The sequence below is a fragment of the Oncorhynchus gorbuscha genome, linkage group LG08 (genome assembly GCF_021184085.1).
Source record: "Oncorhynchus gorbuscha isolate QuinsamMale2020 ecotype Even-year linkage group LG08, OgorEven_v1.0, whole genome shotgun sequence".
Lineage (NCBI taxonomy): Eukaryota > Metazoa > Chordata > Actinopteri > Salmoniformes > Salmonidae > Oncorhynchus > Oncorhynchus gorbuscha.
Window position 1 is genome coordinate 70805448 of NC_060180.1, and position 11952 is coordinate 70817399.

The 11952-nt window shown below is 40.1% G+C and overlaps 1 protein-coding gene across 1 annotated transcript in view; it reads right to left on the reverse strand.

Moving 5' to 3' along the window:
- The window catches only part of LOC124040691 (pinopsin-like), a 58814-nt gene extending 47159 nt beyond the window's left edge, over positions 1-11655 (reverse strand). The window contains exon 1 of the mRNA XM_046357766.1: positions 11283-11655. Within this exon, the coding sequence (XP_046213722.1) occupies positions 11283-11655 (373 nt within the window). The remainder of the gene's footprint in view (positions 1-11282) is intronic.
- Positions 11656-11952: the final 297 nt, after the last annotated feature.

An 11952-nucleotide genomic window follows, 5' to 3' on the forward strand; every position in this document is an offset into this window, starting at 1 on the left:
ACAAACCGTCTAAACAAACAACAAACCGTCTAATCAAACAACAAACCGTCTAATCAAACAACAAACCGTCTAATCAAACAACAAACCGTCTAAACAAACAACAAACCGTCTAAACAAACAACAAACCGTCTAATTAAACAACAAACCATCTAAACAAACAACAAACCATCTAATCCAACAACAAACCGTCTAATTAAACTGATGCTCCGCTGATGGAGAGCTGTATACAGCCAATCAAATTACTCAAATCAAATAGAATTACTCTAAAATAATTTCTGTTTTATCCATGACTCACACAGAGTGACAGCGAATACGAGATCTAATATTCCTGTCATTATGTGGAGTAACCAACCCGGCGTCTGTCCTTGGCCCTCAGGGCATAACGCAAATCTTATTTAAGGTTCATTTGGACTTTTTGTAAATAGGTTATGTTGGTTGGCAAAGCAGATGCCTTTGCCCAAGATTGTGCCACCTCGCTAGCATGTAATTGACATGGGACTGATTATTAAAAATAGGGCCTTATGGAGTGGGACACCAACTCGTAGGACGTCTTTTCTTCTTTAACTAGGACCCCGGTGTAATCAGAGAGGCCAGCTAAATCTAATAAACTCAAAATAAATGTGATCTGAAATGTTTTTAAATTAACGTAATAAGATTAAATTCACTTGAGCAGTTCCCCCATCTTGGGTTAATCCCTCATGCATTGTGTGTTTGTTTTTCACACAAAAAAATGTAATAAAGTAAATGTTCTGGTATTATACGGTTTGTCCCACACAAGATGGAATGATACCTGCTAACTAAGCAAGAGAAGAAGAGTTGGACTGGCTAAATGGGGGGCCAGCCTGCTAACTAAGCAAGAGGAGAAGAGTTGGACTGGCTAAATGGGAGGCCAGCCTGCTAACTAAGCAAGAGAAGAAGAGTTGGACAGGCTAAATGGGAGGCCAGCCTGCTAACTAAGCAAGAGAAGAAGAGTTGGACTGGCTAAATGGGGGGCCAGCCTGCTAACTAAGCAAGAGGAGAAGAGTTGGACTGGCTAAATGGGAGGCCAGCCTGCTAACTAAGCAAGAGAAGAAGAGTTGGACTGGCTAAATGGGAGGCCAGCCTGCTAACTAAGCAAGAGGAGAAGAGTTGGACTGGCTCAATGTGAGGCCAGCCTGCTAACTAAGCAAGAGAAGAAGAGTTGGACTGGCTAAATGGGAGGCCAGCCTGCTAACTAAGCAAGAGGAGAAGAGTTGGACTGGCTAAAGGGGAGGCCGGGGCTGCTAACTAAGCAAGAGGAGAAGAGTTGGACTGACTAAATGGGAGGCCGGGGCTGCTAACTAAGCAAGAGGAGAAGAGTTGGACTGGCTAAATGGGAGGCCGGGGCTGCTAACTAAGCAAGAGGAGAAGAGTTGGACTGGCTAAATGGGAGGCCGGGGCTGCTAACTAAGCAAGAGGAGAAGAGTTGGACTGGCTAAATGGGAGGCCAGCCTGCTAACTAAGCAAGAGGAGAAGAGTTGGACTGGCTCAATGGGAGGCCAGCCTGCTAACTAAGCAAGAGAAGAAGAGTTGGACTGGCTAAATGGGAGGCCAGCCTGCTAACTAAGCAAGATAAGAAGAGTTGGACTGGCTAAATGGGAGGCCAGCCTGCTAACTAAGCAAGAGAAGAAGAGTTGGACTGGCTCAATGGGAGGCCAGCCTGCTAACTAAGCAAGTCACATGAAAGATGTGACTATAATAATGTTTTCCAGTGTTTAACCTGCTGTGGTCTCAGGCCATTAAGTCGAGGCAGCAGGTTCTAAAGTCATTAAGTCGAGGCAGCAGATTCTAAAGTCATTACAGACATCACTTATCTACAATAATGGCAGCTTAGGTCCAGGGGCAAGACTGATGTATGCAACATTCAACTGTTTAACAGATTGTAAAAAATAATTTTAGTAATCTTACTATGGCTAGCAGGGTTGGTCAATTCCATTTCAATTCCAGTCAATGTCATGTTTGTCATTTATTATCATGTCTTGTCCCTGTGCTCCCCATTCTATTCGTTTCCCTCTGCTGGTCTTATTTGGTTCTTTCCCTCCTTCTATCCCTCTCTCTCCCCCTCCCTCTCTCACTCTCTCGCTCTCTCTTCTCTCTATCGTTCCGTTCCTGCTCCCAGCTGTTCCTATTCCCCTAATCATCATTTAGTCTTCCCACACCTGTTCCCGATCCTTTCCCCTGATTAGAGTCCCTATTTATTCCTTTGTGTTCCGTTCCTGTCCCGTCGGTTCCTTGTTTAGTATTCACCATGCTGTGATTGCGTTTCGCCCTGTCCTGTCGTGTTTTTGCTGTGATTGTGTATCGCCCTGTCCTGTCGTGTTTTTTGCCTTCATCAGATGCTGCGTGTGAGCAGGTGTCTCTGTCAACTACGGCCTGCGCCTACCCGAAGCGACCTGCAGTCTGTGGCCGCTTCTCCAGTTATTCCCCTCTACAGACTAGAGGATTTCTGTTATTCCCTGTTTGGACTTAAATAAACTCTGTTTCTGTTAAGTCGCTTTTGGGTCCTCTTTCACCTGCATGACAGTCAATTCAGAAAGTAAACCAAATTCAACATTTTCCTAACTGAAAAGGATTAAAGAGAATTGTAATTGAAATTTCAGTGTACTTGATTTGTCTGGAAATGAAATGGAATTGACCCCAACCCTTAAACTGGTCAACTCACAACATCAACTAAAGGACGGAATGCCGTCATCCCGCCTACGTTTTAGTCACACCCTGATCTGTTTCACCTGTCTTGTGCTTGTCTCCACCCCCCCACCAGGTGTCTCATATTTTTCCCCATAATCCCCTGTGTATTTATACCTGCATTTTCTGTTTGTCCGTTGCCTGGTCGTCTTGTTTTGTCAGGTCTTACCAGCGTGTTTCCCATTTCTCCAGTTCTCAACTTCTTGTTTTCTAGTCGTCCCGGTTCCGTCCCTTCTGCCTGTTCTGACCTTGAGCCTGCCTGACGTTCTGTCCCTTATTGACTCTGCCTTGGATTACAAACCTCTCCCTGTGTCACGACTTCTGCCGAAGTCGAAGCCTCTCCTTGTTCGGGAAGGGCTCGGCGGTCGACGTCACCGGTCTTCTAGCCATCATTGATCCATTTTTCATTTTTCATTGGTTTTGTCTTGTCTCCCTACACACCTGGTTTCAATCCCATTCATTACCTGTTGTGTAGTTAACCCTCTGTTTCCCCTCTTGTCTTTGTCAGAGATTGTTTGTTATTCAGTGTTGTATTGAGTTTGTATTGGTGTGCAACAGGTCCTCGTACCCACTTTGTTTATTGTTTACATTTAGTGTTTGGAGTACGTTTAGTTTATTTGATATTAAATACCTTCATTACACTTCTCCTGCGCTTGACTTCCCTGCCACCTATACACACGACTCTGACACCCTGCCCTTTGACTGCCCCTTTATTATTATAAATATTCTGAGAACTGGACTATCCGCCTCCTGTGACTGCATCTGGGTCATTTCCTGAGTCGTGCTAGTTATGCTAGAAAAAAGCTGAGGGATAGGCCAGGAGAAATGTAACCACTCTCAAATTCATAGACAGAGCTTTGGATGCAAGGACTGACCATCCATGATGTAAAAAAAATATTGTTTTAAAGATGCACTATGCAGAAATCACCATTTCCTGGTTGCTAAAATTCTAATACCGTAGTTCGCCTAATTTCAGTTTGTGACAAAACAAGCAAGTATGACGTAAAGAATCATTTTACCCTCTAGACATGCTGTGAAATATATTTTCCATGAACAAAAATATTGTATTTTCAGCTGCTTGAAGCTGGTGTACAAAACCCTAAAGTAAACTCAAAAAATAAACTTAAAAATGGGAAGCATAGAAATAGAGCACATAGAACAGATCTGCCGCTTCTTAGACTTGCTTTCAATGAGAATGACCGATCTATATCTCACATGTCACTGTGAATTTGGTCGGGTTGCCCAAAAAAGTGACATATTGCAGCTTTAACCATCTTTTGGTGCTACTATGGTGTTTGTTTACATTTACATTGTTTACAAACATTGGGGTTAAACAAGCTCATATTTTAGGTTTTGATGGGGTGTGACAGTTTATCTAAGCTCATGAGGCATTTAGAAGTTATATTTTTGAAGAATCAATGGGTATATTATAATTAATTTATAAGTCCAAAAATGGATGTTGCAACTAAGGATTCTAGCCTCAACACACATTTCTGAGGAAGTCTTCCATTGACATGAATTAATGATTTAAGCAAAATTCTGAGTGTTGCACGCTTAACTCAACTCTGAATTGGCTCTGATGTGAGAGGTTATCCCTGGTCAGTATTTTCCGTCACACAGCTAAAAGTGTGGGTGCTGACGAGTGTGGACTCTTGCTTCACACTCTATTGCGCATATCAAGATATTTATCTCTGATACCTATAACATATAAACATTTTTGTACATTATATGTATACTTTCTGTTTTGGTCCCCAAAAGTGATTCTCTCCTATCAGCATGATGTATGACACATACTGATGATGTATGACACATACTGATGATGTATGACACATACTGATGATGTATGACACATACTGATGATGTATGACACATACTGATGATGTATGACACATACTGATGATGTATGACACATACTGATGATGTATGACACATACTGATGATGTATGACACATACTGATGATGTATGACACATACTGATGATGTATGACACATACTGATGATGTATGACACATACTGATGATGTATGACACATACTGATGATGTATGACACATACTGATGATGATGTATGACACATACTGATGATGTATGACACATACTGATGATGTATGACACATGATGTATGACACATACTGATGATGATGACACATACTGATGATGTATGACACATACTGATGTATGACACATACTGATGATGTATGACATACTGATGATGTATGACACATACTGATGATGTATGACACATACTGATGATGTATGACACATACTGATGATGTATGACACATACTGATGATGTATGACACATACTGATGATGTATGACACATACTGATGATGTATGACACATACTGATGATGTATGACACATACTGATGATGTATGACACATACTGATGATGTATGACACATACTGATGATGTATGACATACTGATGATGTATGACACATACTGATGATGACACATGATGATGTATGACACATACTGATGATGTATGACACATACTGATGATGTATGACATACTGATGATGTATGACACATACTGACACATACTGATGATGTATGACATGATGATGTATGACACATACTGATGATGTATGACACATACTGATGATGTATGACACATACTGATGATGTATGATTGATGTATGACATACTGATGATGTATGACACATACTGATGATGTATGACACATACTGATGATGTATGACACATACTGATGATGTATGACACATACTGATGATGTATGACACATACTGATGATGTATGACATGATGTATGACACATACTGATGATGTATGACACATATGTATGACACATACTGATGATGTATGACACATACTGATGATGTATGACACATACTGATGATGTATGACACATACTGATGATGTATGACACATACTGATGATGTATGACACATACTGATGATGTATGACACATACTGATGATGCATGACACATACTGATGATGTATGACACATACTGATGATGTATGACACATACTGATGATGTATGACACATACTGATGATGTATGACACATACTGATGATGTATGACACATACTGACTGCATGACACATGATGATGTATGACACATACTGATGATGTATGACACATACTGATGATGTATGACACATACTGATGATGTATGACACATACTGATGATGTATGACACATACTGATGATGTATGACACATACTGATGATGTATGACACATACTGATGATGTATGACACATGATGATGTATGACATGACACATACTGATGATGTATGACACATACTGATGATGTATGACACATACTGATGATGTATGACACATACTGATGATGTATGACACATACTGATGATGTATGACACATACTGATGATGTATGACACATACTGATGATGTATGACACATACTGATGATGTATGACATACTGATGATGTATGACACATACTGATGATGTATGACACATACTGATGATGTATGACACATACTGATGATGTATGACACATACTGATGACATACTGATGATGTATGACACATACTGATGATGTATGACACATACTGATGATGTATGACACATACTGATGATGTATGACACATACTGATGATGTATGACACATACTGATGATGTATGACACATATACTGATGATGTATGACACATACTGATGATGTATGACACACATACTGATGATGTATGACACATACTGATGATGTATGACACATACTGACACATACTGATGATGTATGACACATACTGATGATGTATGACACATACTGATGATGACACATACTGACGATGCATGACACATACTGATGATGTATGACACATACTGATGATGTATGACACATACTGATGATGTATGACACATACTGATGATGTATGACACATACTGATGATGTATGACATACTGATGATGTATGACACATACTGATGATGTATGACACATACTGATGATGCATGACACATACTGATGATGACATACTGATGATGTATGACACATACTGATGATGTATGACACATACTGATGATGTATGACACATACTGATGATGTATGACACATACTGATGATGTATGACACATACTGATGATGTATGACACATACTGATGATGTATGACACATACTGATGATGTATGACACATACTGATGATGTATGACACATACTGATGATGTATGACACATACTGATGATGTATGACACATACTGATGATGATGATGACACATACTGATGATGATGATGATGATGTATGACACATACTGATGATGTACACATACTGATGATGTATGACACATACTGATGATGTATGACACATACTGATGATGTGACACATACTGACACATACTGATGATGTATGACACATACTGATGATGTATGACACATACTGATGATGTATGACACATACTGATGATGTATGACACATACTGATGATGTATGACACATACTGATGATGTATGACACATACTGATGATGTATGACACATACTGATGATGATGATGTATGACACATACTGATGATGTATGACACTGATGATGTATGACACATACTGATGATGTATGACACATACTGATGATGTATGACACATATGACACATACTGATGATGTATGACACATACTGATGATGTATGACATACTGATGATGTATGACACATACTGATGATGTATGACACATACTGATGATGTATGACACATACTGATGATGATGTATGACATGACACATACTGATGATGACACATACTGATGATGTATGACACATACTGATGATGTATGACACATACTGATGATGTATGACACATACGGATGATGTATGACATACTGATGATGTATGACACATACTGATGATGTATGACACATACTGATGATGTATGACACATACTGATGATGTATGACACATACTGATGATGTATGACACATACTGATGATGTATGACACATACTGATGATGTATGACACATACTGATGATGTATGACACATACTGATGATGTATGACACATACTGATGATGTATGACACATACTGATGATGTATGACACATACTGATGATGTATGACACATACTGATGATGCATGACACATACTGATGATGTATGACACATACTGATGATGTATGACACATACTGATGATGATGTATGACATACTGATGATGTATGACACATACTGATGATGTATGACACATACTGATGATGTATGACATACTGATGATGTATGACACATACCTGTATGACACATACTGACGATGTATGACACATACTGACGATGCATGACACATACTGATGATGTATGACACATACTGATGATGTATGACACATACTGACATACTGATGCATGACACATACTGATGATGTATGACACATGATGATGTATGATACTGACACATGACACATACTGATGATGTATGACACATACTGATGATGTATGACACATACTGATGATGTATGACACATACTGATGATGTATGACACATGCTGACGATGTATGACACATTGTTCCTCCTCTGAGTATTTTCCTGACAAGCCTGCATAAAACCAGCCTGAGTCCCTAACACTGAAACAGAGAAATAATCACTTCAGCAGTGACTCTGTGACTTGTACAGTAATTCCTTAGCCACAGCTGACGGAATAAGGAGCCTTGTTGTGGTAGCTAAGCAACAGTGCTTCGCTACCACACTCCGTGCCTCAGATTCAGATGCCAAATACTTGTCAAAGAGTTTTAGTAAATTGTCTCCTTGCGGATGGCACTGTGGCTGTGTTTATATTTGTTTCACTAATTGGTATTTTTTAATTGGAAAAATCAGATCAGAAAAATATCTCTGAAAAAGATCTTATGTGAGTGGTCATAAACTCAATTTGTAGAAAATATGTCCGAATTGGGCTGCCTGTGTAAACGCTGCCTGAGATACCATTTCAGAGGCTAATTTAAGCGATGCGAAACCACGAATATCTCTGAGATATAGTTGGTAACCTAGAAAGCAATAAAGCGAGACTAAGAGACGTGCTTCAGTGTGTCTGAAATGATCACAATGAAATACCAAATCCCATCCAAAATTACTAATACATCTCTGAGGAGCTGGTATGATGGTGTGTGAGCTTCCTTTCAATTTGGAGGCATAAAACTATTTGAGAAGAGAAAAAGTCAAGAGTGTTCTGCGAGTATAAAACGTTTTAACAATGTCACAAAGAAACCACCAATGTAGCCTGAAGGGATGTACTAACAATGTTCCTATATCAAAGAAATTTGTAAATGTGTTCTGATACTGCCCACAACGCCACAGAAAATCACTTTTTTCGAGTTTCAGAAGAAAGCTGTTGAAGACGAGAGAACATCATTTTTCGAACTATATCAAGTTTCTTTCTCATTTCCCAATAACACATTAATTACAGCCTGCTGGAGTATCACTCAAAATCATTTTTTATGGAAAACGCATCTGTATATTTAACAGGACAATGGTGATGGTTGTATTCTGTTGTTCACCGTGGCTCACTGCCACTACCTAGGAAGCATTTCTAGGCAAACCAGTGTGGAAGACTTTTTAATGAAACATTTCATCTAAATTGGATGGCAAATACTAGATTCATGGTACAAAGTTGAATGTGCAATTTTGAGACCGTGAGCATTTGCCTCCCTCTGAATGTCTCTGCACCGCCCTGCATCGCTTCATCACAAGGGACCGATGGAAAACCAACACGTATATCTCTTTGTGACCGCATGTCGGGCTGACAGTACAGCCTTTAACGTTGGTCATCACGAAAGGGACTAGTATTGGCTGTGATTTGGGGCAGCTAAAAACTGGTTTAGATGTGCCATACTGGATTGACACGTGACATTTATTTTCAAAATGGTGCCAATTGGTATCAATGCAGGTCTGGACAAATATAAAACGTGTATGCTCGTGGGTTTTTTAACGGAGGCTATTAACGAGAGCTATAGCTGCTCAATACTGTTGTATTAAGGTAACAGAGAGCCCAAGATGTTATTAAAAGAGAAGGGGAACCGGCTCCGACCTAGAACAACATGAGCAGCCACAAATACACCCAGTTGAATTAAACTTTTGTTTTTATTGGCAAACAGATCGCAGGAATATAGATGATTCTTCCTGTACAGCCTATTGAGGCCTGGTTGGATGGACTAATGCACTTTGGACAGTTTAATGTGCAAGGCAGCAAGAGAGTTGGGCTTTGGGGAGAGTTATGAGGATGCCCAACTCCAAAAACAACTGTAAAAACCAACAACACAAAGAGGTTGACTGATATCTCTGAATAAGCCAGACTGGAGTATTTACATCAGCAGACATTTTATCCCATGAGACTAAGCCAGCATGGCACAGATCTCAACCAAATAATCAAGGGAAACTCCAGACATTTGTGAGGGAGTGAAACAGCATCACAGAACTGATAATGTTGCACAATTCAACTGGCTTGAAATCACATGACATTAAGTCAAGGGTATCCTGAATATCTGGTAGACAGCGAACCTATCACACAGCATGTTTTATCAGTAATTATAAACTGGGTGGTTGGAGCCATGAATGCTGATTTGGCGTGCAGATGTGGTATATCAGACAGTATACTGTACCACAGGTATGACCAAACATGTATTTGTACAGCTCTAATTACATTGGTATTCACTTTATAATAGCAATAAGACACCTCGGGGATTTGTGATATATGGCCAATATACCACGGATAAGGGCTGTGTCCAGGCACCTGCATTGGCTATATACCACACACCCTCGGGCCGTATTGCTTAAATAGACAGTTATAACACCCACAGCTGATTGTGACTGAAGCTTTAAGTATCTTTTGAGTATTATAATGTTGTATATGATTCTTGGCAAAGAGGCCTATGGTGAGTCTATTGTCGACTTTACAATATGTCTTGCACAGTCATCCAACCAAAATGCAAGGTCGGTGAGAGTACATGACAGCGACCTGCCGGTGCCCTCAAATGCCTTTTCATTATCCTTTGAAGTCAACATATTTCATGGCAACTTTGATAGTAGCCTTCCTGACAGTTCCTGAAAACCATTAGAACAGACTTATAACATACAGTATATGACTCGCGATACGTTCGGAGGGGCGCTTTAATTAAACAGTTATAACGACTAGACAAAATGTCTAAACGCTTTTTGCAAATATGATGAGTCCTTTAATGTATATGGACGCCAGTGGACGGAAGAGCTATTTACATGTACTGTAGCCTATACTTACAATGATGAACAACATAATGCAGATTGATCGACCAGAGATATTTTTTTACTAGCCTGTTTTGAAAATGTCTATGACAAGTTAAGGTATTTCATTTATTTTGAATATTTTAGCTATCACAAATAAATGAGTGACAGACTTCAGAAGGGATTTTGCGACAAGATTTCTGACCCATCATTAACCTTGACCTGCAAACCATCGTAAGAAGCCTATCGACGTGCAATTGTAACATTCAAATTAAATTATAAAATAATACTACCAAGCATAGGCTGTCCCCTCTTTACGCATTGTGCTGGCCAGATTCCAAAAGTGCACACCACATCTAGGGTAGACTAGCTCTTTTAAAACCACATTTTTAAACGTAACCAAACATTAATGAAGCAAAGTTACAGTACACTTACCTAATAGTGAATTGGCAAAGCCGTACCATACACACCCACTTTCTCCTATGAGCCATCTTCCCTGTGTACTTGCCGCGAAACTGAACGGAGTTCCCACCACACACACCAGCAGATCACTGAATGAAATGTTAATCAGTAGCAGGTTGATAGGCGAGCGCAGCACCTTGTAACGGCAGAAGAGGACGAGAACCAGGAGGTTGTTGAGGAATCCGAAGCTGCCAATAAAGCCCAAACACACTGAGACTATCAGGTTCCCGGTCGGGCTGAGAGTGGTGCGGGATAAATTGTGTTCCAGGTGCCTGTCTGCAGCACCAGTACACAGCGCGCTATTGGCCCTCGTGCAGCCGCTGAAGCTCACGTTGGACACGATCATCGCAATCCGTTTTCGCTACACAAGCACGCGCAGTGGATTGCACAAGAGCTAATTTGTGCTTGGCATTTTTAGGAAAGTTGGAAAAATGTGGGTTTCTGAGTTGGCTAACAATATATTAAAGTGGATGGCAGATTCACTTGTTGCTCTGGGGAATTTGTTTTCCAAAAGTGGATCAAAATAGGCCGCGCGCTCGTTGGGAATGTATAACTTTGTTTTCCAGTTCAGGGTTTAAAACCAGCACAAAGTTTGAGGGGGCTGTGCTCCACCGTGTGGTAGTCTACTCAGAATCCACACGCA